General features: G+C 36.7%; 3 protein-coding genes across 3 annotated transcripts in view; 1 reads left to right on the forward strand and 2 right to left on the reverse strand.

Annotated features, from left to right (window-relative positions):
• The window catches only part of LOC107036247 (ubiquitin carboxyl-terminal hydrolase 3), a 20,215-nt gene extending 18,614 nt beyond the window's left edge, over window positions 1-1,601 (reverse strand). The window contains exon 1 of the mRNA XM_015254054.1: window positions 823-1,601. Within this exon, the coding sequence (XP_015109540.1) occupies window positions 823-916 (94 nt within the window). The 5' untranslated portion in view covers window positions 917-1,601. The remainder of the gene's footprint in view (window positions 1-822) is intronic.
• Window positions 1,602-3,715: 2,114 nt separating this feature from the next.
• Window positions 3,716-6,037, reverse strand: LOC107036231 (40S ribosomal protein S17). The gene is made up of 3 exons (XM_015254028.1): window positions 5,973-6,037; window positions 5,477-5,628; window positions 3,716-4,060 (listed from the first exon to the last, which is right to left on the reverse strand). The coding sequence occupies exons 1-3, from the start codon at window positions 5,973-5,975 to the stop codon at window positions 3,820-3,822; spliced, it is 396 nt and encodes a 131-aa protein (XP_015109514.1). The 5' UTR covers window positions 5,976-6,037; the 3' UTR covers window positions 3,716-3,819.
• Window positions 6,038-8,807: 2,770 nt separating this feature from the next.
• Window positions 8,808-13,905, forward strand: part of LOC107036230 (furin) — a 298,513-nt gene continuing 293,415 nt past the window's right edge. Inside the window, exon 1 of the mRNA XM_015254027.1 lies at window positions 8,808-9,238. The gene's annotated coding sequence lies outside the window, so the exon portion shown is untranslated. The remainder of the gene's footprint in view (window positions 9,239-13,905) is intronic.

Consider the following 13,905-nt stretch of genomic DNA (forward strand, 5'->3'; position numbering starts at 1 on the left):
GGGGGGGGGGGGGGGGGGGGGGGGGGGGGGGGGGGGGGGGGGGGGGGGGGGGGGGGGGGGAGTGAAAGGGGAGGTGGGCTAAGTTGACAAAACCAAGAGAGAAATATGAAGAAAAAAAACAATCGTGAAAACGGTGACAAATAAAAATTGACGATAATTTATTGAGAATTTTTTCCTTTCATCTAGTGTCAAATGTCACTCGGTGTATCGTTATGTCACATAGCTTCCAGCTGATTAGTAAACGTCTGGTATTGATTTTGGAAATGAAAAGTACGCTGGCGCGCCAGCGCGGTGTATTAATGGAATATCAGAGTGTCCTTTGATAATTACAAGAAAAATTAAAAAATCTCGAAATTTAAGTGTTAATTTTGCTGGAGTGTTTGCGAGGGGAACGGGAATCGACAAAAAATGGAGGTGACAGGAGGTTTGAAGGGGGTCAGTGCAGAACCAGGAACTTTGATAAACAATTTCTCAAGAAAATGGAAGGAATGAAAAATCATGCCCTACGGCTTCCGGTACGAAGGACTTCGACGATCCGTGAAACGTTGGCTTCTCTCTCGCTGGTTGGTTGAACGATGGAAAAAGGAGAAGGTGCACGGGTTGCCTCCATCCAAGGCCAAAAGAGGAACGGCCTGTGCTGGAGTCTTTAACGGAGTCGAGTGAATAAGAGAGACAGAACAGAGGATACCCCATACCCGACAAGCATGAGACATCTAGCAATACTCAATCACCTCGAGTCGAGAATAATCGTTTGAATTTATTATTTTCGTTAAAAACGTTGTCGAACGGAAAAATTGCACTTCTTCGGTAATAATATCGTACCTGCGCAGACGAACGGAAGTTCCTTGCCTCCGTAATTCGGCTCAACATCGTCTCCACCAAGACGAACGCTCTGCGCTAGATGTGGACACTCCATTTCTCCTCGGAAATTAATGGAAAAAAAAGAGAAAAAAAAAGGACAAAGAGGACTTCTCCCGGGGCTGACCTCCGTGTGATTGAAGCGTAGAAAAATATCAGAGGCGCACACACCAAAACCTAAACGTCCCCTCGAACGTGTGTGCGCCCGGCAGATGATTCTCTCTCACTCTTGTTCGAAAGTTCTCACGATTGTTTGGAATTAAGTGAAAATAAGGAATTTAAACTGGCGTTTTTTACGACCCGTGGGGTACGCGCACACTGGGTGCCCCGTAATATCTGTCACATAGCAAAATGCGGGGGCAACACTGGATTCGCCTACAAAGGAAGGGACGCGAACGAGGGGGGATTGTTAAACTCAGTGCGCAGCAGCACTAGACGGTTTTATTTGTACTTTCCTTCTGGTTTATTAACACAACACTAAATTCATACACTTGGGTCTACTCTGAAATATAATGGATGATTGAAAAGTCACAGAGAGGTCGAGCGATCGAATTTCAGTTTTTTTTGGGTTTTCGGGGGCTTTTATTTCTCGGTGATTGTTGGTCACCGGATGTTTATGTGGGTCTTGGGATTTTCTTTATGGTTTTGGTGATTGTTCACCAGTGGTGGGACGTGTCTTTGGATCGCTAGAATCGGTACTGAATGATCTAATTGCACGAGAGTCCTAGACCTCCGATCGTGATCGTCGGGTTGGACTGGGTCCACTGGAATGATGATCGGAGAGCTAGGTCAGTTTACATCTGCGCATGCGCGGGGGAAGGAGGGAGGTGTGTGAAGGTGGCTGAGAGTTTCAGGGGTGAAGTTGTGGGAGCAGAGGCCCGAATTTTTTGAGGTTTTTTTTTATAAAGGAACATTCTTTTTAAAGAAATTAATTTTTTTTGTGAAGGTGGAGGGATGAGGGTGGGCGGGGCAAAATAGTCAGTTTTTTATTTCATTTTCCGAAATCGGAAACAAATTTATCAATTCAATTCAGTAGTGAAGTGGTAAACGGAGATAAGTCGACTTATCTTCCAGTTGAGTTTTTGAGGAATATTTCCGAATCTAAGGGAGATAGCGAAATTTTTGTAATTACATTTGTTGTAGTATTCAATCGGCTCCACAAAAAAAGTTATAACAAAAATTTTGCTATCTTCCGTAGATTCCGAGATATCGATTGAAAACTGGTCAATGCGCGCTCAAAATTGACTTATCTCCTTTTACGACTTCGCTGCTGAATTGGATTTCTTATGAAAAAGAATGCTCCGATTTGATCAACAATTGAATTATTTACTAAAATTTCAAGGAACTATAAAGTGTCCATTTTGTTCCATACGCTCCTAATGGTGAATTTTTGGTTGAAGGGGTCGAATATATTGCACTGCAAAATGTCTTCAAGTCACTCATTAAGGTGTCTGGTGTGAAAAGTCAAAATAATGAAAAAAAAGAAAAATTCATGGGAGAAATGTCTGAGTATGCTACTTCATTCAGGATTTTTACACATTTTTTCAGATGTCAGTCTCAAGAAAAAAAATAATAAAATTTTGATGTTTTTGTAACCCTTCAGCTATAACCTTCGAGGTTACCCTACTCTCAATTAGGGAAATATCCATGGCACCTAAAAAAATAATGAACTATTAAAGAAAAACTAGTGGGTGATAAATCAAATCTTTTTTGAGAACACGTATAAGTTTCAGATTTTTTTCAGATTTTATAAGAAAATTATTTGAACAAATGATTCGAAAAATTATGAGTTTCGGAGCTATTACGCCTACACGCGCAGGCGCGTGATTCGAATTATCAGTGAACATCATGGGAAAGGTATGGGTTGGACCATGGAACTGCCAGAGAGAGACCACTCAAGTTTACCAACTCGAGACGCATTTTAATATTGTTTCAATAATTAGAAATAACATCCTATAAACATTATTTGACACCTGTAGCTGATGAGAAAAAAATCAATCAGTCTGATAAATAAGATTAATATTCAAAAAATATTCAAATGCGCACTTAAATAGTTACTTGAAAATTATTCGTGCTCAGGGCTTGAGAACAATAAGACTCCCTTTCCGTTTCAAACCCTTGACGATTGACACACGAAACACCTTAAGGATGTCCAAATATCTTTTACAGTTTGGTACAGACCACACTATAGATTCAACTATTTTCAATTAATCAATTTTATCAATTAAATTGCATGAGAAAAATTTAAACAAAATCATGAATATTCAGCATCATTAAAGTTACATTTTGCACAGAATTATGTTTTTCAACATTCGTTGTTTATAAATGAACAATTGAAATTGTTTAAACTTTTGGAAACATAATTTTCTAGGCATGAAATTGATTTCTAGTAAAATTCTGAATGCAAATAAATTTGTTACGACTCCGAACAAATGATTTTTGTGGTGGAAAATTAATTGTTTATAAATTATTTATACAAAATGCTCGTAACTTTAAAAAATTGCAATTTTTCAATTATTTCATCAATCATCTTCCAAAAGTATCCAATTTTTTTCAAATTTTTAAAATGTTCTCTAACAGTTTAATATCGAGATTCAAATTTAGACCTGCCAAGTTTAAATAATAAAATCATTGTAAAATGGTACTCAAATGAAAGCTCTGATGTTCGTCTACAAAAGTAGAAAAGCATTTCACTGGAGAAAAAATAGCCAAAGTCCTTGAATATCCTTAAAAATCGCTGTTGAGTTAACAATTTTATAAAAATTGTACTTTTAGAAAAAAAAATATTTTTGTGTCAAAAAATCACATTTTCAGAGAGGGAGAGGAGACGATGATTTTTGATAATTAAAGTGAAGGATTTTTGTCAGATACTTGATGTTTTTATTGGAAAGAGAGATGTGGAACTGACAGGTATCTGTTTTTTCTATTTTTTAAAAGGTTTATTTTTATTTAATAGAAAATTCAGTTTCGCCTGTTGAACTGGTGGGTAGCTGGCTGAACAAGTTGAAGAACAGAGATATTACTGAACTCCAGCATCTTGAGCATCTCCTTGGTCTCGGGGTCAACCTCGATGACGTCGTGCTCAAGGGCAGATACTTCAGGTACGTAATTGTCCCTGCGCTCTCTCTCCTCTTCTTGGAGCTTGATGGAGATACCACGTACTTGGCTGTGGCGAAGGCGCTTCATCAAGTGCGTGACAAACCTAATTAACAATTAATTTGTGAAATAAAAATTAATGGGGAAGAATTAATTGACAAAAAAAAATTCTCAGAATGAGAAGTCCTGAATTTAAATTTACATTTTGCGATATTTCAGGAGTGGATGTCATTTTCTATACTTCTTCCAGGCAATATTAGGTCATCGAGAAGCAAACAAAAAAGACAAACACAAAAATGGAAATTTTCCCTCCTTTTCGAGTGCTGTACAAGGAGGAGGATATCATTATTTTGGTGTGAAACTAGTTTCTCGAACAAGAAAAGGTCATTGAAAAAATTCCCTGTATCACTTGAATTCTAATATATTCAATTGTGAGACTGAATCGACTAATTCGTTAAAATTTTTATGCAATTTTCTTTGTGCAGAAAAGATCTTCCATGAATAGTTCAATAGATTCAATATATTTGTCAATATTTATCGAAAAATTATTTTTATCACGCTGTGCGAAAAAGTAACTTTTTAGGCACGCTTCGCGTGCCAAAAACGTCCCTTTTTCACACATGGTGATGAAAAATGTCGTTCGATACTCATGGGAAAAGTGTTTTTGGCTCGTGGGATTATATCACTCGCCTTCGACTCGTACTATAAACCTCCCACGAGCCAAAAAACTCTTTTCCGCACTCGAAATATACTATTTCTCTGAAGTCCAATAAATTCATCAATCAAACTAACAGGAGTTTTTCGTAAATATCCCTAAATTCCTGATTGAGACGATTTGATACTGTACAAAAGAACTATAATCTAGGCTAAAGGCCCTGCGGTAATGGTCGTTCGTAAAAATGTATGTTACTTGCTATAAATAACGTTAAAATTTTTAAAAAATTATCCTTAAATAGAATAAAGATATTGAAATTTTCATTCAATGTTGTTTGTAGAATAAAGTATAGGCTGCAAAAATTTTGAATCAGAGATAGGTAAAATGAACCCAATGAAATCATTAATATTTACTGACTCAATGATATGATTTAGAGACAAAGTAAGTATTTTTTTGGAATTTAAAAATACTTTCGAAATGTGAAACAAATCGTTTAGTTAATAGATGATTGAAAATGGTTCATTCCATGTCCCTCTCCTCTGTTAATAAAAAATAATATTTTCTCTAGTTGAAAGCAGCAATTCAACGATTTTTTAAAAATATCTTGAAATTAAACAGAGATATCGCATTTTTCCTGAAGACATCCCAAAGATATTTATTAAAAATCCTTCTGAAACCTATTAAATAACCAAAAATTTGAACCACTTCACTATGACATTGTTGAAAAGCTGCGAATGCAATTGAAAAATTTAAATAAAGTTCTATTGTAGAGAATGGAAAAGATGCCGTTTGAAGTACATAACCTCTAAATTTCCACGATCATTGTCAATTTTTGTGGATAAAAAACACTTTACTCGAAGTACTTACCCAGCAATTTTGTTCTTGAGAGGTTTGCTAGGAATAATAGCGATTTCCTCGCATATTCTCTTGTTGGTATCAAAATCGAGAGTCAATCGAGTGTAGTACTTCTCGATGATGACCCTGGCGGCCTTCTTGATAGTCTTGGTCCTGACACGACCCTAAAACATCGAGAAATCTGCGTAAATAAATGGACTACTCACTGATTGATTCAAACAAATCTTGCAGCACAAATTCCTATGTTGATTTTTTAAATATTTCGAGATTAAAAAAAGACATGATTGATTGTATTAACCACAAAATTTCTACATCAACACAGAACTATACATATCAATTTTGAACGCAGGTTATATCCCCAAAAATCAAACACAATCCCTCAATATATGTTTGAAAATGTCGTCCGGATCCTCCAGAATTGATGCCAAATAATAATTGAACAATTTATGAAGGGATTCCGTCATAAAAAATCGATTATTATTGAGAAATGTCAAATTATAGTACACACCATGTTTGCTGGTGTACCGGAAAAGGCACGTACGAAACTGGAAGAGGAACACTACCGCTTCCGCGTGATAGTGTTCGTGTTTAGAACAAACCTAAGCCCTCTATAAGTGAAATCTACTTTATCAACTGCCGGAGGAATTTTCAATATCTCGAGGAGATGTCACTACCGGGATATTTACTGTCATCAACCCTCGGAGAACTCCCCTATTTTCAAATTGATAATTTTGGTGATTAGAAGTGACCTTTTATTACTTTTTTAATTGTTTGGGAATTATTTCTTGGAGGTAGAAAGAAAAAAGGTGAGTTTTGAGTGGTTTTTCTCTTGAGATTTATAATGATTGAAATGAATAGCTTGTGACACGCCAAAAAATGATAAAGACATTGATAGAGATGTGTTAAAACTACATTAATGTCATCAATTGCGATATTTAATAATTTTTTGAACACTTCTGTTTGTTACTGTAGTTACGTAACCTAATACTCTTGATGTTCTGATTACAGAAATAAAATAAATAGAATGGTATATAAATAATAATATGAATAAAATAAATAAAATAAAAGATGAAGACATTGATGGCATGTTTTTCAACAGGTGCAACCGTGTTTCTCTTGCATTTTTAGAACATAGATTTTTTTCCAGAGGTCTATAAAAATCCGGCTAAACTGAATTAATATATCAAACCTAAGGAAATACTGGAATTAGTATTGTTTGAAATTTCTTTTAGAAATTCAGAACTTTTTTTCGAATAAGTCACTTTATCGCCTCATATTTGTGCCAGTTTGTTTAGTCATATGAATCATAAATTTGTCTGCAGCTGAAAATTCTCAACTAATACTTTTATTATGTCTCGCAAACTCAATGTATTCCGATTGATTGAAGAGAGAACTTGTCAAATTCATCAAAGTACACTGAAGATAGGTCATTCCTGCACTCCTGAATTATATTTTATGTCAATTTTTATTTTAGTCCTACTGTAATCATCCTCATTAGTAATGTAGTTTATGATATAATTCATTGTGATACTGGACTCTCATAAATATAGAACACGGGAAAACGTTGTTTAATAAATTATATTATTAATAATTTTTATATCGGTGTTCATTATCCAGTTAAGCGAGGTACCTGGTTCATTTTCGTGACGGTTCTCAATCGTCCCGCTCAGTACTGATATCTGATTGCCTCATTAGGACGAGCGTCGGGGAGTAGGAAATATTGAAGGGGGTGAAGAAAGCAAGAGGGGAATTATGCAAACAGTTCAATCGTACGGTGCAAAAAGTATACAAACTGCTAGGTTTTACTGAAGTATATCTCAGGACGAGTGCCATGGAGTTTTGGGAAAAAGGCTTTATGGTTCCTTATCGACAGTCGTGCCATCTATTGGAATTCTAGAGCATTCTAGATTTTTCTATAAAATTATAGATTTTTCTAGTGAATTCCAGATTTTTATGGCAAATATTAAATTTTTCTAGAAAATTCGAGAAAATTCTCCAGTTTTTTAAAGAAATAAATTATAATTTTGAGGGATCCTTAGCGCTGGTCGGTAATATACCGACAGTTGGTTATTGTTGCACGAAATAGATAAAATTTGTGGATCCGTGTTAAAATTTGCAAGGGTGTTTGTAAACAATTCAATCGTATCGTGATTATAAAAAACGTCTTATTATGATGGGACGGTGCGAAATCCCTGCTTGTTCTCATATACCTATATCGTAAATGTATACAATGAAAAACTATGATGTTCAGCTACCCGCAGATTTTTCTTACGCGCGTGGGGTTGCCAACCATGTGAGGAAATAAATCCACAATAAAAATCAAAATGATGAATATCAGTTTCGTAACATCGTCCAACATTTTCAAATTGAAATATTACTCTATATCCGAAGTTGGGAAACAGTTCCTGAATAGATGAATGGAACACTCTGTATTTTATTTATTTTTCATTTTTGCATTGCAGTGAATAAAATCTAGAATAATGTAAAATAAAATCATGCACAGCAACTGCTTGGTATACTGATAGATTTTTTAAATTTCATCTACAAAGCTCCAAAAATATAACCCCCCATTGTTACAAAAAAAATCATATTTTTTCTACAAATGAATTACTGCAAATTTGCAAAACCCTTAATCCCTGCATTACGATCCTCTGCTTTTAGACATGACTATAAACGGAAACCACTGTATAAATCAAATGTTGCTCGAGGACATCTGATAAAATGTTTCTAATAATAATAACCAAATGTTCATGCTATGAAAGGACCTGAAAACCCGGTCGAAATGAAATTACAATTCCCCCAGGATTGACAACAAATTCCTCTCCACCCGACCCTTAAAAAATCTACCCCTCACGTGTCGCACATGCGCACTGCGGCCGCGCATGCGCACCCCATTCCGTAGACTCCGCTCGACCCGAAACGTTGATTTCCCCACAATCCGTCAAAACACACCATTTAATCTCTCAAAACCTCCCAAAAAAGCCCTCTACCAATCTCAAAAGACCCGAAAACCCATAATCGCGCCCGACCAATCAGTCTCAACCTCCCTTCCCTCAAAAGTACCGTATCATCGATAAAAAAGATAACGGCGAGTGTAACGAGGATTCCCTCAACACCGGTGACGACAGACAAATCGGGCTATGCCGGCCAAGTGGGGGAGCAGTGAGAGGGCGCGAGTGACGAGACGCAGTTGGGACGTGGGGGGGAGTATCACTGGTGGGATAGAAAGGAAATAGCGTGGGATCCGCGGGCCAACAGTAGGGATAAAGTTGGGGAGGGGGTAGTGCCGAGAAAAAGAGGTTTGTTTATCGTTGATGGTGAAGGAGCCAGTCAGTGCGGTGCTTTCGTCCATGCACGGTCGGACGGGCGCACGCTCTCTTTCGTTCCTTTTTAGCCAAAAAAAAAAAAAGAAGAAGCAATCTCGGTTGAGTCAAAACACTATCACAGTTAAACCGCGTGTCGCATCCGCCGTGAAACATACTCGTGAAGTTCATACATGTTTTTTTTTTAATTTTAAAATCCAAGTGTCGTTCTAGTGATGATGAAAATTTCAATGAATCTCCCAACGTGCTAAATATCAAATTGAATTTATCACTTGTGTGTAATCGCCGGTATTGACCTCAACTCAAGGATCAAATGATTTCGGTGATGATTATACCGGTGATGTTAACGTGACAATAGTGGATTATTATACCCGGAGATCATTTTGCACGTCGGGAAATTATATTTTATGGACTTTCAACTGCGGAAATTAACAAGGTGTCGTGTATGTCGGTGAGTAGATGTAATTAGCATGATAATAAATATCTGGGAAATGTGATTGAGGGTAATTGAGGGTTTTGTCGTTGTTGAGGGTTACGAGGGAGGTTATGTGATTTTTTCAGTGGGATTTGAGTTGTGAATTTTTTTCAAACGCAATGGAAAGGGGAAATGGATGGTATTTACTGGGGACAGGGTACATGGTGGACGTATGGTTGACGGGACAGCTGGGTCACTGCACCACGAGGCTGGCCTCGACTTGAACCGTTCTCTTTACGTGTTAATATCCTTTCTGGTTAGTGTGGGTGGTGTCTGCAACTATGTCACTGCATTTTTTTTTCTTTCGATGGACTGATGTTACGGAGATAATGCACCGGGATTACCTGCGATGCGTTGCGTCATAACTTGGATTTTTGTTTTGCTGTTCTCGGTTTTTTTTTGTATTGCGTAGAGGGGATTGTGCAGCTGAGGAAGATGGTAATTCCGGGATTGTTGTTGTGAATACATTTGGTTGAGGTATGAGATCATGGCAGGATAATAAATCAATCGATTGCGGGGGATTGGCGAGGAGTAGGAAACCTCCGGAAGCAAAACAGTGGTTTGGAGTGAGGTTTGTTTTGTTTGATATTGGCGGGGGATTGATGGAAGGGAGTTCCCATGGAGAATCTTCTCGGGTTTCAGAGGAGACCTTGGTGATGGTTTTTAGCATTAGCGGTAATGTTTCGGGGGAACATAAGATTTCACGGGGTTTTCCGGCATTGGGCTCTTGTTTTGGGGAGTAGTTCGGAATGGTTGGGGTAGGGTAACCAGACCAACTGATAGGCGGTTAAGGACCACATTGTTAAAAATTTTAGTTTGAATTTTTCGTGTCAAATCCAGGAAATTTTTATCATGTTCAATTTCCACTGAAACTTGAGGAAATCTCGTGATTGAAACATCAAATATTCCATAGATTTTTAGTTTGAATTATCAGAAAATCAATAGAATACTTGATTTTTCAGTTCAATTATTCCTTGAAAATTCGGAAAAATCCGGAAAATTCAAGGAAAATTTGAAAGTTCATATCATTTTATTTCTGAATATTCATGTTTCATTTAAAATTCTCTCAAGCTGTGACATTTCCATTTCACTTTCACAGAAAACTCATGAATTTCCTTGAATTCTAAGTAAAACTTGAAATTTTATAACCATTTTCCTCCTAAATCAGAGTCAATGTCACTTTCATGAGAATTGCTACCAGATTTGCCATGAAATTTCAAAAAATTTCTAACAGTGAATTTCAGGTCCGTAAAGAGATCAAAAATTGATAAATTACCTAAATACGCCAACGGTGAGTTCTTTACCTGAAAAAATATATAAATTATGGGAAAATGATGATTTCAAGTGGGAACAATGAAGGAATAAATGATAAAACGACGAAAAAGTGAGATACAGCCCAAACATCCAATAGACAGACGACTGACGAGAAGATATACGGTGGGTTACCAATAGATAGGTCATATTTAATGGTTTTTCAAAAAAATTCATCCTTCTGCATGTTTAAAAATGAAGAATGATCCTTTTCGATAACAATAATCGAACAGATGCCGTGTTCATTAGTCCTGATGACTGTTTTTCCACATTTGTTCTGTCAACACTGCGTGACTGTTGTCTAACAGTTAGACTCTAACTACTCACACCGCCACTGAGGGCCGGTACTCTCGCGAGAATGTTTTTTTTACGTTCAAAATGTTCATCAATAAAAAATAAGAAAATCATCGTATTATGATACATTAGTTTTATTATTACAAATGAAAATTTGCAATACAATTTCTATTATATATTGTGCATAGATTACAAAAAAAAAGTTCAGATCGTCTATCTTTTCATGAAAAAATTTCGTGAAGCGAATTTTGTTTGTTTTCAATTTCATGAATTGTTTTGTTTTCGTGAGTTTTCGGGGCAGAATGGGCTTCTGAGTGATAGATAACGTCGGATTTATTTTCCCAGTTCATACAATATTGCTCGGGATACTTGCGGAAATGTTCAATAACGAAAGTTGTACGACTCTTAAACGCGAAGCGATTGTTCTGGCTGGAGTTTCGAAGTTGGTGAGGTAAAATGGGTTCTTAAGCAGAAGATTCTGTGAGATTTTGTCAGCTTGAAAATGACACTGGTTACCAAAATATCGATGAAAAAAATTCAAAGGAAAGAAAATTGCTTTATTTGTAAAAATGTAGTGATCGTTTTGGTTGATATTTTCGAGGCTAGTGAGGTAAAAAAAGGTTTTGAATGGTAAATTTGACATTGGATTTGTTGGATTATCTCTGATAGGGTTTGAGATATTTTCAGAAAGCTCTAACAATAGCAATTGCACTGTTTTTCTGAGTGAAGCGATTTTTTTTGTATTCATGCAGCTAGTGGAGCAAAATGGGTTTTCGACCAGTAGATTTCATCGGAAAATCTTTCACCTCCAAGACGGCATCGAAACCATTGATTAATCCTCAATAGTTCTCGCGATATTCGCGAAAAATATAGGATGAAAATTACATTATTTTCAAACTCATATTTTTTCTCTATTTCTTCTTATTCCCTGCAATTTTTATTCTCCTGCCTCGTGGTACATAGTTGCAACACGTGTTGATTCGGTACAACATTGTTCATTCCCTCGGTTACTTGGTAACGCTGAGTGAGGGATCATATCCCCACGATGAGAAGGGGAACGAGAGACTGAATTACCCAAGGTGAATTTAAACGATTGAAATATAAACGTTGTTGAATTGATTGTCCAGAGGCTGGTGGAGAGGTTAAACCGGAGAATAAACAGAGACAAATAACCGACTAGACACGAATCTTGGTCGCTTTCGCGTTCGACCTCGTCTCGCCCATTCACTGTCTCTCTCGATCTGCTGTATTCACTCTTTCGTTTCTCGTCGACTGCTTCTATCTCACTCGCGTCTCGATAGCGCTGTCTTATTCTTCTCATCGTTTCTCTTTCGTACGCATCAGCTGACAGTCATGATACCCTCGGCGACTTTCACCTTCTCCTCCTTCGGAGTCTACTGTGAATTAAAGAGGAGAAATGATTTTTTTTTCTTGTATCTCGACAATTTTTTTTGCCGAGGGAATCAAATGCGGATATGACGCCCGTGCTGATTCGCAAGTCCTAAAAATAATTTTATTATTCATGACGACCAGATGTGGCGGTATAAAGATTAATTACTCGGAACTTTTTATAAATTTTTTTATAGTGTTTCTTCATTCAGGAATTGATTGACTGGAATTTACTCCAATTGTGTTCTAGCATTGTCGACATTTTCGTTACTGATGTCATGAGAACTTGTGGGGCAAACTGGGTTCATGCGGTTTTCATCGGAAATTTTTTCTGGTTTCAAATGGCAGATGATTCATGGCGTTATCACTAATAGGGTGAACAGTCCAATTGCGGGACTCCCCCCCAATTAACGGAACCCTTGAATATTTTGCCAGATTTCTGGAATATTTATCTATCATGATATGAGATTATATTTGGTGGTCTGTCTGCCGTTTCCTGATCAATAATGTAAATAATTACATAATGTGTTTTTTTTTCATTACATAATCTGTTTTTGCTTCCGAATGGAAGGTTTGTAATCGTGATTTTTTTCGATTTCTTAATTTCGGGTGGAAATGCCTAGAAATGTCATGAAACGTGAAGAAATGGTGCTTTTAAAAAATGTCTATATGTGTAAGTATGTGTGTGTACATGTGTGTTCGTATGTTCAGAAGTGTCCCCATAACTCGAGAATTATTGAGGCAAAGATGCTGAAATTCTGGCTGCTAATTTGTACTACTAAGACTCAAATTTGTGCTAAATTTCAGCTCGATCGGTTGAGCAGTTCCTGAGATATAGCGATTCTTCGAAAATCGTTTTTTGTCGATATCTCCTGAACCATTCGACCGATTCGATTTTTTTTTTCAAAATACTCGTCATGATGATACCTATTTAATTGGATTGGAAAAAGACCATTACACCCTGAGCAATGTAGTTTTATTCTCGTTTTTGCTTCCGAATGGAAGCTTTGTAATCGCAATTTTTTTCGATTCTCTAATTTTGCTTGGATATGACTCAGGGTGATCTGAAACGNTTTTTCTATTTTTTCACTTTTTTCAAAAAATCGCTTGTATCCACGATAACTCAAAAAATAATTGAGATAAAAACTTCAAACTTTGTATGATTATAGCGCCGTTGGTAACGAAGGCTGGTATTGTCGGTGGGTGAAATCGGCCCAGTAGTTCATGAGATATTTAACTTTATAATCCAAAATTCTTCCTTTAATATCTTAAAAACTACTGGACCAAATGCATTCTGTTTGCTCTCAAAATTTTCGTCTCAGTGGTGGANTTGTGCTAAATTTCAGCTCGATCGGTTGAGCAGTTCCTGAGATATAGCGATTCTTCGAAAATCGTTTTTTGTCGATATCTCCTGAACCATTCGACCGATTCGATTTTTTTTTTCAAAATACTCGTCATGATGATACCTATTTAATTGGATTGGAAAAAGACCATTACACCCTGAGCAATGTAGTTTTATTCTCGTTTTTGCTTCCGAATGGAAGCTTTGTAATCGCAATTTTTTTCGATTCTCTAATTTTGCTTGGATATGACTCAGGGTGATCTGAAACGTCGACATTTGATATTTTTAGCAAATGTATGTATGTATG

Source organism: Diachasma alloeum, unplaced genomic scaffold (genome assembly GCF_001412515.2).
Source record: "Diachasma alloeum isolate Michigan unplaced genomic scaffold, Dall2.0 Dall_scaffold_00207, whole genome shotgun sequence".
Taxonomy (NCBI): domain Eukaryota; kingdom Metazoa; phylum Arthropoda; class Insecta; order Hymenoptera; family Braconidae; genus Diachasma; species Diachasma alloeum.